Source organism: Myotis myotis, unplaced genomic scaffold (genome assembly GCF_014108235.1).
Source record: "Myotis myotis isolate mMyoMyo1 unplaced genomic scaffold, mMyoMyo1.p scaffold_m19_p_4, whole genome shotgun sequence".
Lineage (NCBI taxonomy): Eukaryota > Metazoa > Chordata > Mammalia > Chiroptera > Vespertilionidae > Myotis > Myotis myotis.
In genome coordinates this window covers 58,248,776-58,270,838 of record NW_023416346.1, presented here as the reverse complement: position 1 = coordinate 58,270,838, position 22,063 = coordinate 58,248,776, and the positions used below count along the sequence as shown (strand labels likewise).

Sequence of the window (22,063 nt, the reverse complement as noted above, 5' to 3'; positions counted from 1 at the left end):
TATGGACTACTGGAATTCAACTGCTTAATATATAGATCTTTGGTAGCTTAACATATACTTAAAGGAAACTACATTGGTGCTAATAAAAAAATATCAAAACAGTGTATACAGTAGGAAAACTGGGTTTTACTAAATATTGCAATGTACTAGCATAAAATTAAGGTTTTTTCACATGTGAACTTTTGTTTAAAAAAAGGAAAGATCTAAAATAATTACTGTTAAGTTCCCACTATGCAATCCTCCCAGCTCCCTCCTATCCCCATGAACACCCATCACTCACTTCTGAGACTACTAGAAGCTCATCCCAGATGGGGTGGAGGAGACTTGTTCCATTTTTTGCTGCTCCTGAGAGAGGGTGGGCCCAGTACTGAAGGAAGGTATGGGCACTTGGGTGGGAAATGCATTCTGAGTCTTGTTGGGGGTGGCATCCCCCACCAACAATTCATCATTTATGATACATAGGCTGGAGGAAAAATGGACTTTTAGACAACTGATGGACAGACAATCCCACACCCTCAACAATGATCCTGCTTCCACTACCACTCAGCAACCAGATTCCTCCCATACCCCCCTGTATCTGCTCCCCAGATACGTTGCCTGGTAGCTCTGCCACTCCCACTGAACCTACCCTTGGAGAGATTGTCAACAAGCTTCACTAGATTTGTACCCCTAACCCCATTGCATTTACTCTATATAATAGCTCAAGGGAGAGGGTAGTCTAATCCCATTTTCAGAGGAAGACAGTGTCAGAGAGAGGTAATGCAATTTCACTAAGAAATAAGTCTAGTGAGTTTTGGGGTCATGAACAGAACCTGAAAGAAACCTGAAACATTTTCAGTGTTCTAACTCCAGAGCTCATACTCTTGACCCCCATGGAGGACTGTTCCTTAGATATACCTTTTAGCTTTCCACAATACTGAGAAAGCCCCAAGGTCATGTACTGCCACACTCCCACAGCCCTGAGCCCAGGTTGGGCTTCATGTTCCCACCCAGAGCACAGTACTCACCTGGAATTGTTAGCAGGGGTAGCAATGCAGGTCCGGGTGAAGGCACACACAGAATCCTGAGACTGTCCTTCCCCTTCAACAACAAACATCAACACCCACCTTGGAGTCGCCAATACTTTACACTCTCAGACAGTGTTCCCCAGTCAGCATAGGACTCCATACTCATGTCCAAGGGGACAACTATTCACTGGGAGTCTGGGCATCTGGAATGGGGATGGCAACAACAGGAGCAATCTGTTCCCATTGACAAAGACCCGACTATATGGGAGACCATGGAACAACTGTTTCACAAGCTCATTTGATTCATTTTTTGCAGCTACCCAAGAGGTGAGTATTATTAGCTGCATTTGGTTAGGTAAAAGGCCCATGTTCTCACAATCAGGATCTGGAATGACAGCCATCAAACCCCACACCTGTGTACCCAAAGCCCCAGCTGTATGGGGCTGACAGACATGGACACAGGTCAGACCAGAATGGTTTGGGGACAGACTGGAGGCCAAACACACACAAGACAGTAATAAAAGGGAAGGGATCTGGGAAGCTGGGAGAGTTCTGAGAGGGAGTCCAGCCAGGGGGAGGTATCAGTGGGGCATCTGGGGAGGACATTCCACACACTCACCTTCCTTGAATACCCCATGGACACGAAAGAAGAACAGGCTTTCCTGAAAGGGAGGAGTGCAGTTGCTCAGCCAGCCGCGAGTTTGACATGCTTGATCTACACCTGTCACCCACCTGTGTCTTTCTGGGCCTACCTGGGGGAGGAAGAGGATGCTCTCCGACTGGAACCATATGTGCACAATAAAGGAGTTGAGGTCATGCTGAGTTTTGGGCAACACACAGAGGGTGCTCACAATGTCATATTTTGTATGTCTCAGCAGCTGAAAACGCAGGTCTGTGAGGAAAGGACAGCAGAGGTCAGGGTTGCCACTCCCTGGAGCCTATGACTGACCCTTCATGCCCCCTTTCCCTGCCCAATCTTCCCCATCCCACACGCACTGGGGTTCTGGAAGTTCATATACTCATTATCCCTGAGGTACTCAAATAAGCGGCTTCTAGGAGAAAAAGAAGAATAGGATGTGGAGATCTGGCCAGTAGGGGTGTTTCCATGAGCAGACTGGTTTCTGCTGGGGAGACACCCCCCCGCCCCAGAAAAAGAGTTTGAGCTTTGATACTCACGGGGCTGGGTTGTCTGGAATGTAGGGAATAGTCAGAGAGAAGCAGGCCTCATCGTGATAAGCACTGAGGAGACTCCATCTGTCTCCAAAGTCATAGATCAAGTAATATCTGTGAGGGGACAATGAAGACAGTCTACCTCTATGGACTGGACCTCAAGGGTGATTTGAAAATTCTTAGGGAAAACCTGTGCTTGAGTGGACAGGACTGTCCTAGCCCTCCACATTCCTGGTGGTTTCCGGGGTACTTACTGATGCAGAAAATGCAGGACTTGATTCTTCAGACCATCAGATCCATTATAGCTTTCCTGGAATCAAAGATATTTGAGACCATGTGGCTGATAAAGCCTCCCTTACAATAGCCCAAATTTTGATCTTTTTTCTCACCTTTAAGGGCTTTACTAAGTAGTGGCTGTCAATGTCAACGTCAATTGGTGGATATAAATCATGTCCATCCTGGAGAAGGGAAGATAAGTTAGCAGTACAGACCAGGGAGGTGGTCTTGGGTGATTAAAAGAAAGGATGTGGCCAGGAGACGGTGAAGGTTGGAGGTCAAGAGTGAAAGAACCTGCCCAGCTGGCATGGCTCAGTGGTTGAGAGTCAACCTACGAACCAGGTGGTCACAGTTCGATTCTTGTTCGGTGCATATGCCCGGTTTCCAGCTTGATCCCCAGTGTGGGGTGTGCAGGAGGCAGCGATCAATGATTCTCTCTCATCACTGATGGTTCTATCTCTCTCTTCCTCTCCTTTCCTCTCTGAGAACAATAATAATATATTTTTAAAAGAGTGAAAGAGCTATGGGCAAAATTCCAATGGGTGTCTGCATCATAACGTCCTGGAAGTCTCTATTGTTTTATGCAACTTGTGTATGTGTGTTTTTGTGTGCTGTTTCTCTTTCTTTCCCTCCCTCCTTTCTTTTACTGACTCTCCTTCCCTCTCTCTGTGTATATACATTTTCACAGAGATCATATTCATGTATTTTTCAAAAGTCTATGTCCCCCAAGTGGTAATGGTCTGGTGCAAACATGTAATACAGAGAAGATAGAAAGGGCTTGAGGGAAGGTGTGGAGATCATTAATAGCAAGAGAAATGATGAATGTAGGCACTTACCAAGCGTAACAAGTTGGGGAAACATTTCCTGATGGCGCTGTCCAAATCCAAAAATAGAAAGAAGTGATTGATAGTTTGGGTTAGAATGCTTCCATTTACTAAAAACACTGATGGCATGAACAGAGACAGGTGTTCTGCCTACCCAGCAACTCCCTTTGCTCTCATCAGTCTCTAATTTCAAAGCTTCTCGGACCACTTCCCTGTTGAGCACTAACCATATACCATATGGAATCTCTGAAACACACAGTCTCTTCATCTCTCTCCACACCTTCATATTCATATTACTGCTCTTACTTCTTCCCTTCCTCACCTTTTCCCTCTCTCTCTTTCTCCCTCTCTATTTTCCTGGTTACTCCTTCTCCAGTGCCACAAGACACAGCATTTGGATCCCAGGCTCCAGGGCTTCTTCCCCCTCCCTGCCTCCTTTCCCTTCCTCTAGGCCACCACTGATGGCTCCAGAGAGAAGAGGCAAAGTGATGGGGGCTCAAGTTTCTGCTACCTCACTGGGGGTCCAGTATCTGCCAGGAACAAGACATGCCCCAAAGAAGGCCCAGGACTCTGGGGTAGGGAGGGAAGTGAGGGAGGGAAAAGGAAGGAGATGAAGACAGAAGGAGAGTGAAGATAGGAGCGGAGATTGGAAAGAAACAGAAGAATAGAGACAAAGGAGACAGAAAAAGAAAAGTAAAGGGAAGAGAAAGAAACTCTGCCCTGGCAGCGGAGGTGGGACCAGGAAAGAAGAGAGAAGAGAGGGGACATGGTTCCTCTGCGGCAGTCCTTTCCTTCATCTGCCCCTGGATGTCCCTGGGTCTCCAGGTAGGAATGGAAAACATGCACCTGTTGGCCTCAGGGCCATGGGATGTTGGTTAAGCCTTTGTCACCTGTCAACCTGAACTGGGCATGGGAAACGCACCACCCATGGGATCAGGAGACCTTCCCCAGAAGGAGTAAGGATCAGTCCCCAGTTGAGCACAGGGTCAAGGGTCTGTGGCCCTCTCTTATAGTTACCACCTACCCTCCTCATGGTCCCTGTGTACCTATGTCTGTCTTAGTTGGTTCCTTTTTTGAGGAATCCTACCTGCTTAAGGTTACTCAGGGGTCCTCTGAAGGACCAGACAGGTGATGTGATATGTTGAGGGAGGGCCAGTGACACTGACAGGGCTGTCCTTCTGTCTCCTCAATCCCCTCTTCCCTCTGCCTTCCATTGCTACAAGAGGCCCTCTGCTCACTGCGTGTGGCTCACTTATGGCCCCTAATTCAGGAAACCCTGACGTCTACCAAGGATGGCCCCTCCTTGATATTGTACTAAAGGAATGCATGTCATGATGACAGCCACCTGAGGCCTGGGCCTTTAGCATGGGGCAGGAAAGTCCCCACATTCACCTGGGATTCTAGTGGAGAACCTTGACATGCAAGGGAAAGAAAGTTCTTCCCCAAATAGTTAGGGATACTCTGTATCCTCTCAGAAGCAGGAAAGACTGTCTCACATGTGCCTATGGTAGAGGATGTTTCTCACCCCAGATCAGCAATATCTGCCTGGGGGCTCAACACTCCTAGACCTGGTGAGTGGGCAGCCCTGTATCCTGGAGCACATTCTTGGTGGGCTTGCTAGAGAAACCTAGATGCAGAGTCAGGAGCCAGACCCCAGACCATGAGAACCAGTGAGCAGGTCAGAGGAAGGGTAGAAGACCTCTAAGCACAGGTGAGGGATACAGAGAAGAGAAGGTAGGGCTTCTACTCCTACCAGAGAACCAGGGCTTCCACCATCTGTGACATGGCACTGTCAGAGGTACTTTATGCTCCCAAGAGTCAAAGGACCCCAGGAATGATGAGAGGGGCTCACACTGACCTTATATAAGCAGACTGGTCTAGAAAGGTGCCGCACAAAGGGTTATCTTCCAGCCACAGCTCTTCCAGTTTCAGGCCTTTGATTTTGCACAACTCCCAGGTAGAGTTAAGCTGAGAAATATGGGGGGGGGGACTGAAAAATAGTTCAAGGGAAAAGGGACATCCCAGCCCCTGAACCCACAGCCCACTCCCTTCCCCACAGGTACCTTCCCTTACCTCTTGTTATCACTCTGATAACCACTATCACCTACTCTCAACCCAACTTTGATCTGTTCCTCTTCTCACCTCATTTTTGGAAAGGTTCAGGATCTTGACTGTGGGTGCCATCTGTATAATATCAGACAGGCCATCCAGCTGGCACAGTCTGTTGTTGTACAAGCTCAGGGACAACAGCTTTGGGGAAGAATTAGAGTGATGCTTACCATCTAGGACCTCGGAGACAAATCTGCCGTCTGTCCCATCTGTTCCACCCCCTACCATAACACCAGCACTGGGTCTAAGGCCTCACCTCAGGGAAATCCTTTTCAATGATCTGCAGAGTGGCAGCCATGCAGTTTCTTCTATTCAGGATTATATCAACATCACATCTCACCAAATCTTCAGGAAACCAAGAGTAGGAAATAAGGCTGAGAGAGGTCCAGGGCCAGCACCAAAACCTCCTTGTTACCATCCCTAAGTCTTCCTCCCCGGCAGAACCCTCTGCCCTTAAGTGCCCTAGAATTACTGCTGTCAGACATACCTGGGTCATAGCGGAGCAACTGGAGATCAAGAGCTTTCTGAGAGGCATCATATCGTTTGTACATGGTCAGCTACAGAGGGAGATGGAGAGAGAACTCTGAGGCTGTGATGGTGATAGGGAAATCGGGGCTGGAGGAGGAACAGGGGAGGATCTGAGGGCAAACATGTACCGTTGAGTCTGCATTACCTTTAGCTGTTCCATTATTTCTGGCTCCAATTTATCCCGCACAGAGAAGGGTACAGCAGAAGTACTGACAAAGATAGCTATCTGCAGGAAGAAGAGGATTGGTTAGCGCCACAAATCCTTGTCCTACAGAAAGTGACCAGCTCTGCCTGTCCTCTTGCACAGGGACTAAGGACAGATAAAGACCTTGACACATACCTTTTGGTTCTCCTCATCATAAATCTTGTTGCTGACATCCTTCAATGCAGAGGCAGCCTGAGCATCCTGGACAAAGAACCGGGCCTTGTTTTGCACATGGTGAAACTATAGGGATTGAAGCAACAACCATAGTGTTAGAAGCCAAAGGCCCTAGCTGAACCAGGTTTCTCCCCCTATGCTGTGTCCCCCTCATCTGGCTTCACCATCCTCTCTTACATCCACTGGAGTGAAGGGGACACTGCAATGGCTCTGGATTGAATCCATTAGCCATGTCCTGTCATACTTTCTTCCATAGGCAACCTAAGGGTGAAAAGGGAATGGAGACAAAAGGAACAACATGAAAGAAGGCTGGAGAACAGACCCAACACAGTGTTTTTTTCCTACCTTCTACTGAGCTTTAAGGCTTTTAAAGAGGGGGCCCTGGCATGATTTCTTGTGCAAAATATGGAGTTCTTAAATCCATTATGTCTCCATTTATTTTTTAAAGTATACTTTTATTGATTTCTGAGAGAAAGGGAGAGAGAGACAGAAACACTAATGATGAGAATCACTGACTGGCTGCCTCCTGCATGCCCCACATTGGGGACCGAGCCCACAACTGAGGCATGTGCCCTGATGCAAATCAAACCACGACTTCTTGGTTCAGAGGTCGATGCTCAACCACTGAGCACATGGGCTGGGCTATTATCTCTCCATTTGAAGCTCTCCTCCCCATAAACAACTTAAGGTGTTAGACATTTTCTTCCTTTTATAAAGTTCCAGGAGATCCTGTCTAGGACACTGCTTGCCCTTCTGAGAAGTTTTCCAGAGACTCGAGCCCCCATCTCCCATATCCAGCTTGAGTCAAACTGAGATATCTAGTGTGGACTTACTCCATTTCCTTGACAGTAATTCCACCTTTCCTTTTAGACAGCCCTCTCTGTTTATCATATAGTCAGCCTGTTTCCTTATATTGCTTCTCTGAGTTTGCCCTTAAATGGTTAAGTAATAAAAAGGACAAATTGTAAACTGTTCCCAGAAAAGTACCGAGCGTCTCTACGTGAGACCAACACAGTCCACCTGACCTTTCTCTTCTGCACATGTCATACATTTTTTTCAGGACACTCACTGTGACCTTGAACCAACTCCCCAGGGTTTGATCTTGTATGTTCTCCATTTCACTTCTGAGATGTGTTTCATTACTGCAGAGAGTAACACGCAGACAGTCTTTTTTATACCATTGCACTCTCCTCCTGTCCTGTCCTCTTCTATAGGGAGTGCTGCTGGGGGGAAGAAAAGGGTGGCCATGAATGCTAAGAAATTCTTCTATGCATCCTTCATCTCTGGCACCAGGACTACAATTAGGATTGCTCAACCGTGATTTCACTTCTAACATTCTTCAGTTTCCAAAGAGAGAAGAAAAGGAAAACCATGGACAGTGAAATAGTTGCATAGTCCTATGGGATGCTACATGCAAACCAGGCTGCCTGGTCACTTACTGTCTGTTTTGGTACCTCTGGACTTTCCTTATCTCCACGTTTCCATCATCCTTCAGGAGGTTTGGAGGCTGAAGCTCATATCCACCATATTGATAAGGACCGGTCCTGTTTCCAAAATTGCCAAGCAAAGAACTCCAACCTTTCTCACTTCCTTGAAGTGAAGCCCAACTACCATCATCATTGACTTCTGAAAGAAGGAACAAAAATACAACTTTGGAGACATATTTGTGCCCACTTACCATGTACCATGTCTTAGGCTAACACCATGACAGGGCAACTAAGTGCCAACCTGCCCTAAGAGAGCAATCCCACAAACCTCAGATAGGAAACACCTCTGCCCGTCCAGATAGGAGAGCCTTATCTGACAGATGGTGCTATCAGAGGAGAAATGGTTCAGAATGAGGAAGGAGGAGCAAGAGCAAGGAAAGAAGGAGATAGGGGAGGAAAAGGAGGTAACTGTTGAAACTTTTTAAAAAATGGAGCAGGATTTATAAAGAACAGAGGTGTATACATTCATGGGTTAGACTGGACACCAGCCATACATCAGGAAAGCTGTGCTTCCTTTGCCAGTGTAGTACAAGCTTTAATATCAGGTGGAACCAAGGGGCCAGCCTCCTAAACTGTCCTCCTCCATTGTGCCTTGCCCCCAACAATATTCTATTTGAAATACCCAGGGTGAGCTTTCTCTTTGCCCAGTCTTAAATGTCTTTGAGTTCAGGAGACAGCTCTTCCAATCTCAGCTTTTCTGTAACAAGGGTCTGAACGACAAACTGGTTATTGATCTCTAATTTGCTCCCTCTATGGTCAGAGAACATGCTCTGTGTAATTTCAATTCTTTTTAAACTTGTGGGGGTTTTCTTTGATGGCACAGGAGATGGCCTGTCTTGTTGAATATTATATAGACACTTGAAAAATACTGTACTCTGCTGCTGTTAGGAGAAGTGTTCTATTTGTCACATAGATCCTGTTAGTTCATTGTGTTACTAAGATCTATATGCTGATTTTCTAACAGTTCTATCACTTGCTGAGAGGGGGGTTTTGAAGCCCAACTATCATTATGGACTTGGCTATTTCTCCTTTCAGCCCCATCAGTTTTTGCGTCATATACTTTTTGACCCTGTTGTTTGGTGCATTCATTTTTAGGTCCATTATGTTTCCCTGATGGATTGCTCCTTTTTTTAAAAAAAAATATTTTATTGGTTTTTTACAGGGAGGAAGGGAGAGAGATAGAGAGTTAGAAACATCGATGAGAGAGAAACACCGATCAGCTGCCTCCTGCACATCTCCTACTGGGGATGTGCCCGCAAGCAACGTACATAGTACATGCCCTTGACCGGAATCGAACCTGGGACCTTTCAGTCCGCAGGCTGACGCTCTATCCACTGAGCCAAACCGGTTTCGGCTGGATTGCTCCTTTTATCATTGTGTGATGCGCCTCTTTAATAAGTTTCTTGTAAATTTTCTACTTTATTGGAGATTGTAGCCACAGATAGGCTTATTAAGTGTCTTGGTTATATTGCACTCTGTATTCATTCCTAAGTTGTGTTTATATCCACCCTTGCCCCCCAAAACACTCCTGCCAATATATGTAATTCAACATGTGGAAGGATTTGGCAGTATTTTTGGCATCTATAGAATAAGGTGGTATCAACTGTCTCTCTCATATGTGGATCCACTAAGGGTATTTTATTTTTACCATATTCAACTGAAACTGACAACACTGGTGGTTTGGGGGGACAGGAAGATTATGGGAATTATACTGTTAGAAACCAGCTTCGTTTGGGTTCTCATATTTAATATTCTCTAGGTTTGTGTTGTACATTTTGTACATTAATTACTCCATATTGTCTCAGTGCAACTTATAAGTAAAAATCCATTCATTGCTGATAGTTCCAACCAGACCTCATGTGAATTCCTCTGGGGCGTCATTGCTGTCACTGTGTGGCCCACTGTCAGGACAAGCCTATAACTCACAGCCTTTAAGATGTTCCATGTGTGGCACTGGAAGTGAAATTGAGATATTCTGATCTCTTATATCCTTGCTCATTTTTTAAAAAGTTTTATTTTTTAAAGAGAGATGGAGAGAGAGAAAAAGATGGATATGAGAGATAAACATCAATTGGTAGCCTCTCATATGCACCCAAACTGGGGATCAAACTTGCAACTAAGGTATGTCTCTTGAATGGGAATCAAACCCATAAACTTTTGGTATATAGGATGACACTCCAACCAAATGAGCCACCTGGCTAGGAAACACATTGTGATGGTTTTTTATTGTTGACACATTGTAATTTTTATTTGCATATCTCTGTGGGGTGCAGCTATAGGACTGGCCTGTTGGCAAAGTCACAAACAAGTCCCAGCTTAGAGGGCATAGTCCTCTTAGCATAATTAGGCTTGACCTTATAATGCTCCCTAGATCTTACCTGGGAAGCTAATGGGCTGAGGGAGGTGCAGCAAGTGCTGCCAAAACAAGTGAAACTCACAAGAAGCTAATGGGCTGAGGGGGTGGGGGGTGCAGCAAGTGCTGCCAAAACAAGTGAAACTCACAAGAACAGTGTAACTATGGTAACCACTACCTTGATTACCTCTGACTATAAAATAAAGGCTCAGCTTGCCTCTGGATCTCTCTCTGTGGCCTCAGCCAGGCACAGGGAAGATCCACGGAGAATAACATTTGAAAGCTTTCTCCGTGTTCTTCATTCTTTGCTGACTCCATCCACACCTTTGGGAACCCCTGGCCCGCTGGGGCTGGAACCCGGCATATCTCTTAGTGATGTTTCCTTCTATTCCTTGCTTGTGGAGTTAATATTATGGAAGGGTGTTGTTGAATCATGTCAAATGTTAACAGCTGACAACAGCACCTTCTTCCGTACACCCATCTGTTTTCTTTCTCATTTTCCAGGGGACTTGTAACAATGAATATAAATAGCACCTATTCTTCCCTTGTTAAACACCAGATATTGTGCTAAGTGCATGACCTAGTAAAGCTAAGAACTTATGAGTCTTACTGAGTCACAGGTATCTCTCCAGGGGTTTTCAGTGTAGTTGCATATATTAACTCAATTCTTGCAATTACCTCATGACTTAGAGACTGTTACTATCCTCCATTTAAGGAAGAAAAATGTATGTGAGTCACCGTGAGGTCAAAGATAGCTGATCCGGACCATAGAATTTATCCATAGAATTCAAACATTGACCAAGTTCACCTTAAATCCTATGCCCAGAACCAATAATGTGTGACTCTGTGTTAGGGCTGAAGTGGGCCCTGGGACTCACTCAAAAGCTATTAGGCAGCGATTGGTACAGTGTCCGGGACTAAGATGCCCTGAACTCCAGCCATCTGTCGAAGAGACACATCATTGCACACTGTTCCTTTGTACTGTCTCTCTTTTCTCAGACTCTGTGGTAACTGTTTCTAACATGTGTGAGGTGGTATGTCATTGTAGTTCTAACTTGCATTTTCCTAATAGCTAGTGAGGTTGAATATCTTTTCACGTATCTGTTGGCCATTTGTATGTCTTCTTGGAAGAGTTGTCTATTCAGGTCCTCTGCCCATTTTTTAATTGGATTGTTTGCTTGTTTAGTGTTGAGTTATGGGTTCTTTATATATTTTTCTATATTAACCCCTTGTTGGAGCTGTAATTTGCAAATATCATCTACCATTCATTTGATTGCCTTTTTGTTCTGTTGTTGGTTTTTTTTGCTGTGCAGAGCTTATTTTTTAAAATATATTTTTATTGATTTCAGAGAGGAAGGGAGAAGCAGAGAGATGGAAACATTGTGCTGGGCTGCATATCTGGCGCTTCGGCCAGACAGGTCATGCTGTGCTGTCTGTTCCTAAAACACATAGACAGGAACGTACTGACATCAGGCCAGGCCTTGAAATATGGTCTCTCATGGCCCCTTCCCAGCACGCAGGCCTTCTTTCTCAGAAGGCCCGGAAGTCTCATTCCAAATTTGGGAGACAAAGGACTGGAAAAAGTATAAATAAAGAGAGTTTCCTCCATATTGGGGGGCCCAGAATTTGAAAGACACATTTTTCTCTGGGCCTCCACAAAATTTAATAATAAAATGTAACTCTTGCAGTCAGCACTGCAGTTCAGCTTCTGCTTCGGCAGGGTGCTATAACTGTAGTCAGCTGGCCAGCTTAATAAAGGCTCTTAAACTTAAATTCTGAGTTGGTGGTCTATCTCGCTGAGTGAACCCATAACACATCTATGATGAGAGAATCACTTCTCCTGTACACCCCACACTGGGGATTGAGCCTGCAACCCAGGCATGTGCACTGACCTCCTGGTTCATGGGTCAACGCTCAACCACTGAGCCATGCCTGCTGGACCAGAAGCTTTTTAGTTTGATATAGTCTCATTCATTTGTTTTTGCCATTACTTCTCTTGCCTTTGAGGTCAAATTCAACACTGAAATTTCAAAGGTATTTTTTTATCTTTAATTTCTTTATTGGTTAAGGTATTACAAATGTGTCCTCATCCCCCCACTAACCCCAAACGCCCCCCTCCCCCCACTCATGCTCTCATCCCCCTGTTGTCCGTGTCCATTGCTTTGGCTTATATGCATGCATACAAGTCCTTTGGTTGATCTCTTCCCCTTACCACCACCCTCCCCTACTTTCCCTCTGGGGATTGAAAGTCTGATCGCTGTTTCTCTGTCTTTGGATCTGTCCCTGTTCATCAGTCTATGTTGTTCTCTATATTCCACAAATGAGTGAGATCATGTGGTATTTATCTTTCTCTGACTGGCTTATTTCACTTAACATAATGCTCTCCAGTTCCATCCATGCTGTTGCAAATGGCAAGAGTTCCTTTGCTCACTTTCCACTCAGTATTGTTTTGGGGCTCTAGCAATTCCATAAGCTTAGATCAGGGACTGGAAAACTATGGCCCATGGGCCAAATCTGGCCTGTGGCATGTTTTTTCTGGAACCTTTAAGATAAGGACGGTTTTTACATATTTGAATTGTTGAAAAATCAAAAGAATATTTTTTGACAAGTGAAAATAATTTTAATTTCAGATGTCAGCATCCATACATAAAGTTTTACTGCACCATAACCATACTGTTTCAATTGTGGCTTTGACTCTACAATAGCAGAGTTTAAAAGTTACAACAGTCCTGGCCGGTTTGGCTCAGTGGATAGAGCATTGGCCTGCAGACTGACGGGTCCCAGGTTCGATTCCTGTCAAGGGCATGTGCCTTGGTTGCGGGCGCATCCCCGGTGGGGGGTGTGCGGGAGGCAGCTGATCGATGTTTCTCTCTCATCGATGTTTCTGACTCTCTGTCCCTCTCCCTTCCTCTCTGTAAAAAAAAAAAAAAAATCAATAAAATATTTAAAAAAATAAAATAAAATAAAAGTTACAACAGAGACCCAATGACCCATACAGCCTCAAATATTTATGATCTGGCCCTTTCCAGAAGAAATTTGTTCAGCTCTGGCTTAGAGTGTCCTCAGAGCAAGTGCCCAGTAACTCGGATAAATAGCTAGAGGTCCCTTTGGCAACGCTCAGGAAGATTTACTGTAGATAGTTGTGTGACTTCATTGTAGAGCCTTTACTAAGTAGTCTATTCATTCATGGTTTCCTAGGTCAGGTGTGGGAATTGAGTAAAGGACCATCATTCTCCATCAAGATGGCTCAAGTCCCTAGATCTAGAGTTTATATATATTTTACTTTCTTATATCTTATAATTATATTTTATTTATCTTTACACTGATCAAATGCATCTTTTGAGAATGTTAAGATTTTTCAAGATCCAAGAGATATGTTGATCAATAAGCCACCTTCAAGGGTTATTATAGCTCAAACCATTGTCACTACTCTTCCATCCTTGCTGCCCTTTACGGTAAACAGCACTCACCTAGACCTAGAAGGTTAAGTGCTTTTACTTGGCCTGTGAATCCAGGATTCCAACATCCCACTGAAATAAGGCGGCCATATCAATGGCAGCATCTCCCATCCATCTGAGGCTTGCACAAGTCAGTCACTTCAGAATACTTCAAAGTCAATACGTTCCCCAATGCTGTAGGGAAGGGCGTATCCTCTGAGTCCCTAAGAACAGCTACTTGGTCCATCCAAAACTGAGTTCAAAGGCATTTCAATTCAAGATTGTTCTACCTCTGCCTGCCATGGAATATCAATATTTCTTTTTTTTTTTTTAAATATATTTTATTGATTTTTCACAGAGAGGAAGGGAGAGAGATAGAAAGTTAGAAACATCGATGAGAGAGAAACATCGATCAGCTGCCTCCTGCACATCTCCCACTGGGGATGTGCCCGCAACCCAGGTGCCCTTGACCGGAATCAAACCTGGGACCTTTCAGTCCGCAGGCCGACGCTCTATCCACTGAGCCAAACCGGTTTCGGCGGAATATCAATATTTCATCCTCTAAAGTCAACTGGGTCCTTAGGATCTTCAGATCTGCCTAGGTCAGATAACCTATCCCAGATCCCACTTCCTTTGGGGTCTTTTGCTTGCAACCAATTTTGTTGTCAAGTGCTCTGTTAATCACCCTTCCCATTTGCTTATGATAGAGCTTATTCTAGCTATTTCATAAAAATAAGACATCCTTAATAAAATATAAATACATAGTATACAAAAACTCTTTGAGGGCTAGATAAGCAGGTTTGGATATTGTACAGCCCAAGGAGGCCAAAGCACGCTATGTAACTGTTATTGCTAAAACACACCTGCTGCCTTCCTGCTATCTGACATGTATGACACTGAATTCTAGAAACCGTGCTATGGCTGTCCCATAAATACCAGAGGCCTCTCCCATCATACATAGCTGAGCCTGCATGTGGCTCCCACATTATTCAGTTCCTACTCCAAGTCTCATTGTGGTGCATATGTTTCATACACAGAGATCTGTTTGAGATCCTAGATGCAAGGTATTTCAGTACACATGCGCACACGCATCACACACTTCCTCTCTCTCTCTCTCTCTCTCTCTCTCTCTCTCCACACACACACACACACACACACACACACACACACACATCTCTATTCTTGTTAGCTTTCCAATCTCTATAGCACAGGAAATCATATGAGTGTTTGCCAGTGGTGGACTGCTTGCAGTTACCCTATGCAGAGTATAGTTCACAGAAGCAACTTTTTTTGCTATTGCTAATGGTATTTTCATGATGAAAATATTATTTTCTCTTTGTTGGAGTTACAGCCAATAAAATTTGTTAATCATTATTACAATTATTGTAGGTTCCATTAAGTTTTATATGAAGACAATTATACTCATGTTTCTTTTCATTAATATTCATTTATGTATATATATATTTATTTCAGTTTAATGCAATGCCTAGGAAACTCAGAACTTGAACAAAAGTGATTGTTTATGAGTCATCTTTGCCACTTCTGATTTAAAATGAAATGTTTTTAATGTCTATTACGTAGCACATTCGTTGTAATATTTTTAAATACCTAGAACCAGTTTAGAGGAGTATTTTTGTATTCCCAGTTAGCTGAGAATTATTTGTGTTCTTGTTAATTTTAATTGGCTGTTGAATTTTACTGTATGCCTTTTATCTCCAGAATCTTTATGATAATAACCCTTTCTTACTCCTTTATCTTATGAATGTGTGATATTCAGTTACGAATCTCCTAATGTTAAATCAACATTGCAAGTTTGAGATAAAGACAACTTTGTCATGCTGTATTATCTGTTCTACCTATTGCTGCATTTATCTTGCTATTATCTTATTTCTATTTTTTTACCTTTCTATAACTAAGAGTGACCAATAATTCTGAGACATTGTTTCTCAAAATATACTTAATATGAGTATTTTTATTTCTTCAATATAAAAAGAAGAAGGCAGTTTTTTGCCTAGAATTTACCCATTTAATATAAATTTTCAAATTATCAACAGATGGTTTTCAAAATATTGTCTTATCTTTTACATTTTTACTGTAAGTACAAGCAGGATAGGATGTCTTTTCAATTCAAAAGTGGTTTATCTGTGCTTTCTAATTTTCTTGACCCATCTTGTCAGAGGTTTATTATTATATTTTGAAATAACTAGCATCTAAGACATTACTCACCTTTTCCTATCTGTGATCAATTTCATTAAAATTTGCCCTTATTTTTAATATTTTTCCTTGATGATATGGAAAGACATGATAATATTTTTATTAAGTATACGACAAGTGAACAGTCTTTTCATCTACCATCAGGTTTTCTTTTATAACTCTTGTCCTTGAATACATGGATGTCCAAATATGCAATACACTAGTTTACTTTGAAAGGACATGTGGCTTACAGTCCTGGGGATTTTAATCAAGTCCATCATGTCTATTCATTTCCACAGTTGGAATATCAGATGATTAAGGGAGATGGAATTGCAGCATTGAAGTACAGAAAGTTCTATTATTAATATACTAGAGGCTCAGTGCACAAAATTCATGCACAAGAGGATGTCTCAGCCTGGCCTACACCCTCTCCAATCCAGGACCTGTCAGAGGATGTCAGACTGCCAACCCCTATGGGATCGAGCCTAAACCGGCAACCTGACATCCGGGAACGCTGGCTCCAAACCACTCACCTGCCTGCCTGCCTGATTGCCCCTAACCACCTCTGCCTGCTGGCCTGATACTCCTAACTGCTCCCCAGCTAGCCTTATCACCCCTAACCACCACTGCCTGCCAACCTGATTGGACCTACCTGCCTCTGCCTGAAGGCCTGATCGCCTCCTAACTGCACCCCTGCCAGACTGATCGCCCCCTAACTTCTCTACCCTGCCAGCATGATCACCCCTAACTGCCCTCCCTGCTGGCCCAATCGCCCCCTAACTGCCAGCCACTGCCGGCCTGATTGCCCCCCTAAACTGCTCCCCCCTGCCAGCCTAATTGCCCCGAACTAACCCCCCCTGCCAGCCTGATCACCCCCTAACTGCTCTCCCCTGATGGCCTGATTGCCCCCTAACTGCCCTCCCCTGCCAGCCTAATCGCCGCCTAACTGCCCTCCTCTACCAGCCCAATCGTCCCCTAACTGCAACCCACTGGCGGCCCTATTACCCCCCTAACAGCTCCCCCTGGCCAGCCCGATTGCCCCCTAACAGCTCTTCCCTGCTGGCCTGATCACCCCCTAACTGCCCTCCACTACCAACCTGATTGCCCCCTAACTGCTCCCCTCTACAGGCCTGATCACAACCTAAATGCCCTCCCCTGCCAGCCTGATGGCCCCCTCACTGCCTTCAACTGCCAACCTGATCGCCCCCTAACTACTTCCCACTGCCAGCCTGATCACCCCCTAACTGCCCTCCTCTACCGGCCTGAGTGCTCGCTAACTGCCCTCTCTGCTAGACTGATCAACCCCTAACTGACCTCCCCTGCTGGACTAATTGCCCACTAACTGATCCCCCCTGCTGGCCTGATAGCCCCCTAACTGATCTCCCCTGCCGGCCTGATCACCCCCTAACTGCTATCCCCTGATGGCCTAATCATCTTCTAACAGCTCCCCACTGCTGCCCTGCTTGCCCCATTACTGCTCCCCCCTGCCAGCCTGATCACCCCCTTACTGCCCTCTCCTGCTGGCCTAATCACCCCCTAACTGCCCTCCATTGCCAGACTGGTCGCCCCCTAACTGCTCCCCTGCTGGCCTGAACACCCCCTAACAGCCCTTCCCTGCTGGCCTGATTGCCCCCTAACTGCTCTACCCTGCAGGCCTGATTGCCCCATAACTGCCCTCCCCTGCCAGCCTGATCACTCCCTAACTGCCCTCCCCTGCAGGCCTGATTGCCCCAGAACTGCCCTCCCCTGCCAGCCTACTCACCCCCTAACTGCCCTCCATTGCCAGGCTGGTCACCCCCTAACTGCTCCCCTGCTGGCCTGAACGCCCCCTAATAGCCCTTCCCTGCTGGCCTGATTGCCCCCTAACTGCCCTCCCCTGCCAGCCTGATCACTCCCTAACTGCCCTCCCCTGCAGGCCTGATTGCCCCAAACAATACCTTAACCCGCTGCTGGCCTGATTGCCCCATAACTGCCCTCCCCTGCCAGCCTGATCACTCCCTAACTGCCCTCCCCTGCAGGCCTGATTGCCCCATAACTGTCCTCCCCTGCCGGCCAGATCGCCACCTAACTGCCCTCCACTACAAGCCAAATTGCCTCCTAACTACTCTCCCCTGCTGATCCTATCACCCCCAAATAGCCACCCCTTGCCGGCCTGATCACCCCCTAACTGCCCTCCCCTACTGGCTTAATTGCCCCCAACTGCCCTCACCTGCTGGAATAATCACCCCGTAACTGCCCTCCACTGCCAGCTTTATCATCCCCTAAATGCTCCCCCCTGCCAGCCTGATCACCACTAACTGCTCCCCCTTGCTGGCCTGATCAACCCCTAACTGCCCTCACCTGCCGGCCTGATAGCCACAACTGCTCCCCTTACTGGCCTAATCTCCTACGAACTGCTCCCCGCTGCCGGTCTGAACTCCCCCTAACTGCCCTCCCCTGTCGGATTGATCACCCCATAATTGCCCTTCCCTGCTGGCCTGATCGCCCCCTAACTGCTCCCCCTGGCTGGCCTGATCGCCCCCTAACTGCTCCCCACTGCCAGCCCCATCACCCCTAACTACCCTCTCCTGCCAGCCTGATACCTGCCTAACAACCCTCCACTGCCAACCTGATCACCCCCTAACTTCCCTCACCAACAGGCCTGATCACCCCCTAACTGCTCCCCCTTGCTGGCCTGATTGCCCCCAAACTGCCCTGCCCTGCTGGCCTGATAGGCCCTAACTGCCCTCCCCTGCCAGCCTGATCACCCCCTAACTGCCCTCCCTTGCCGGCCTGATCGCCCACTCACTGCTCTGGCCTGCCGGCCCAATCACCCTTAACTGCTCCCCCCTGGTGGCTTGATTGCCTCCTAACTGGCCTCCCCTGCTGGCATGATCACCCTGTAACTGCCCTCACATGCCGGCCTAATCTCCCCCTAACTGCTCTGCCCTGATGGCTTGATCACCCCTAACTGCTCCCCCTTGATGGTCCCAACACCCCATAACTACCCTTTGCTGCCGGCCTGATCATGCCTTAACTGCCACCCCCTGCCACCAGATAGCCAACCTAAATGCTCCCCCCAGGCGGTCTGATCACCCCCTAAATGCTCCCTGATGCCGGCACGATCATACCCAATTGAACCCTGCTGCTGGCCTGTTTACCCCCTAATTGCCCTTTCCTGCCAGCCTGATCGCCCCCTAATTGCTCCCCCCTGCCAGCCCCATCACCTTATAACTACCCTCCCCTGCCAGCCTGATCAATCTCTAACAGCTTCTCCTTGCCGGCCAGACTGCCCCCTAACTTCCCTCCCCTGCCGGCCTGATAGCCCCCTAAGTGCCACCCACTACAGGCCCGACTGACCCCCTAACTGCTCCCCCCTTCTGACCTAATTGCCCCAAACTGCTCCCCCCTGCCGGCCTGATCATCTCCTAACTATGCTCCCCTGCCAGCCTGATCGCCCCCTAACTGCCCTCCCCTGCTGGCCCAATCACCCCCTAACTGCCACCCACTGCCAGCCCGATTACCCACCTAACTGCTCCCCCAGGCTGGCCCAATCGCCCCTACCTGCTCCCTGCTGCTGGCCCGATTGCTCCCTGACTGCTCCCCCTTGCCAGCCTGATCACCCCCTAACTGCTCCCCCCTGCTGGGATGATCGCCCCCTAACTGCTCCCCCCTGCCAAACTTTTTGCCTCCTAACTGCCCTCCCCTGCCGGCCTGATCGTCCCCTAACTGCTCTCCACTGCTGGCCTGTTTGCCCCCTATCTGCTCCCCACTGCCAGTCTGTTTGCCCCCTAACTGCCCTTCCCTGCCAGACTGATCGACCACTAATTGCCCTCACCTGCCAGTCTAATCACCCCTAACTGTCCTCCCCTGCTGGCCTGATAACCTAACTACCCTCCACTGCCATCCTGATCACCTCCTAATTGCCCTGATTGACCGGCCTGATCGTCCCCTAACTGCTCCCCGCTGCCGGCCTGATTGCCCTCTAACTGCCCTTCCCTGCTGGCCTGATCGCCCCTAACCACCTCTGCCTTGGCTCCTGCCACCGTGGCTTTGTCCAGAAGGGCGTCCAGAAGGGCATCCAGAAGATGTCCAATCTAATTAGCATATTACCCTTTTATTAGTATAGATATGAACTTCATTTAAAAAGATAGCATAAATATAGAAAAAATTGAAGTAGAAAAAGCATGGCCTTTATATCTTTATATATGGAATGTGGTCTCTCACTTACTGCCTATTTGATTTTAAGGAGTGCTTAATGTCTCTGAGCTTCAATTCCACCATATGGTATTCAGGGGTGCTATTTGCCAAGTGTTTCCATTTCTTTTTTTCTTTTTTAATTTTTTTCTTACCTTTTGCAGGCACCTGGTAGAACTTCACTTCTTGCTTGATTCCTCTGTATTGGAGGGGATGTATATGTGATTAGTTCTGGCTAAGGGGTGGGACTAATGTGTTATTTGGGAGCAAGAACACATGGTGGTTGGTTTGAGATTCCCCCATCAAGGGCCCACTTCCCTTCAGGCACAGTCACTGATAATTTTCTAAATGGTTGCTCCTTTGTCAGTTTGAGTCTCCAAGTTATTCCAATCAGGATTGCTCAGATCTCCAACATGTACCATCCTGTGATGGATTGCCATGCCATGGACATGTAGTATGAGTGAAGAATAAGCCACTGAGATTTGGGAATTATCTATTACCATGGCATAACCCAGCCTTTTCTGTCTCATATATCTCATCTGTAAATTAAAATAATACCTTCTTGCCCAGCCAGCGTGGCTCAGTGATTGAGTGTCGACCTATGAACCCAAGAGGTCACAGTTCGATTACTGGTCAGGTCACATGCCTGGGTTGTGGGCTCCATCCCTACTGTGGGGCACACAGAAGGCAGCTGATCAATGATTCTCTCTCATCATTGACCTCTCTCTCTCTCTCTCTCTCTCTCTCTCTCTCCCTTCCTTCTTCTCTGAAATCAATTAAAATATATTTTTTAAATAATGCCTTCTTAATATTCTTTCTAAGAATTAAATAACTTATGTGACGAAGTTATCACAGTACCTGACATATAATAGGGAATGAAAAATGGAACTATAATTATTAAATAATAATAAAAGGCTTATTTAGAAAAAGTATGGAAAATTGGTATGAGAGATTCTGCATCTGCTCATCCTTACAGGTAAGTTGTACTTTGCTATAAGAGCAGGACACTTTTTGGTTGCTATATATAAGACTTCCTAATGACTTGTACTTCGGCACTCATTTATTGCCATCATGATATCAGAAACCTATAAATTGGAGGTATGTAAAGAATGAAAAAGTGGAATGTTTAAGCAGGAGAGAGACTAATGAAGTAATGTGCTAGAAGAGAATTAGTTTGAACAGGGTCTCCTAAAATGTTTTCTAAAACACACCAGTGCCTCAAATGGCCTGTGGAAAAATGTTCCATTCCCATATAAGTTGAGGAAGCGACCTTCTTTAGATTGAATGTTTATGTTTCCACTTAATCTCCAACATGATGGTGTTTGGAAGTGATGGGGAGGTGCCCCGATGACTGGGATTACTGCCTTTATAAAGGAGACCCCAGAGATCTGTTGCCCTTTCTGCCTTGTGAGAGAGAACACAGCAAGAAAACAGCTGCTTATGAACCAGGAAATGGCACTCACCAGACAAAGAACGTGTCTGTGCCTTGATTTTGGACTTCATAGATTCCAGAACTGTGAGAAATAAATCTCTGTTGTCTATAAGCCACCCAATCCTTGCTGTTCTGTTATAGCAGCCTGAAGGAACCAAGACCCTGCCACTCTCTTTGAGATTCAAGTTGCATGTTAGCATAATATCTTAAAAATACTACAATACGGAAATCCTTTTACCTTCATCTTGGTATGTGACATATTTCTGTGATGGAAGATGATCCTTTTGTTGTTGCTGTCTCTCAGACATAGTGTCCTGTAGAAAAAACTTGGAAGTGCTGAAATAAGAGAAAAATAAAGTGGCTTATTATAATAAAAACAGTACTCTTTAACCATATATCAAACAATATTAAATCATCCATAGATGTAAAGACAATCCTTTATTTGCTGAAGTATGCTCACTCTAAACCATATACATGATTTTTATGAAATGTATCCCTTATCATTTTACTTAAAATGTTTTCCTAAATAAATTCACTATGGTTTCTAATGTGAAGAAAAACAGACAGTGTTCAAGGAGTCTAAGAAGCAATGGTTAGAAAATCAAAAGCTAATAGTGTTTGGTTAGACTAGTTTAAACTATTTAGGGATCCCAAACACAAAAAGATTACCGCACCCCATCACATGCTTTTTT

General features: G+C 45.8%; 1 protein-coding gene across 1 annotated transcript; it reads right to left on the bottom strand.

Moving 5' to 3' along the window:
- Window positions 1-291: 291 nt before the first annotated feature.
- LOC118653413 (nuclear RNA export factor 2-like) lies at window positions 292-7,981 on the bottom strand. Its single transcript, XM_036304135.1, has 19 exons — window positions 7,972-7,981; window positions 7,733-7,919; window positions 7,363-7,513; window positions 6,471-6,554; window positions 6,255-6,359; window positions 6,060-6,140; window positions 5,874-5,943; window positions 5,643-5,731; window positions 5,420-5,527; window positions 5,136-5,245; window positions 3,290-3,326; window positions 2,567-2,635; window positions 2,432-2,487; window positions 2,184-2,291; window positions 2,004-2,059; window positions 1,760-1,899; window positions 1,627-1,669; window positions 1,008-1,080; window positions 292-463 (listed from the first exon to the last, which is right to left on the bottom strand). The coding sequence occupies exons 1-19, from the start codon at window positions 7,979-7,981 to the stop codon at window positions 292-294; spliced, it is 1,749 nt and encodes a 582-aa protein (XP_036160028.1).
- Window positions 7,982-22,063: the final 14,082 nt, after the last annotated feature.

What these genes read in the sequence shown, in the direction of transcription:
- LOC118653413 (XM_036304135.1), bottom strand. An exon ending in GACCAGTCTGCTTATATAAG is followed by an intron (nt 3,327 to 5,135) that starts GTCAGTGTGAGC and finishes GGATTTGGACAG; the next exon opens with CGCCATCAGGAAATGTTTCC. An exon ending in ATTCCAGACAACCCAGCCCC is followed by an intron (nt 2,060 to 2,183) that starts GTGAGTATCAAA and finishes TTTTTCTCCTAG; the next exon opens with AAGCCGCTTATTTGAGTACC.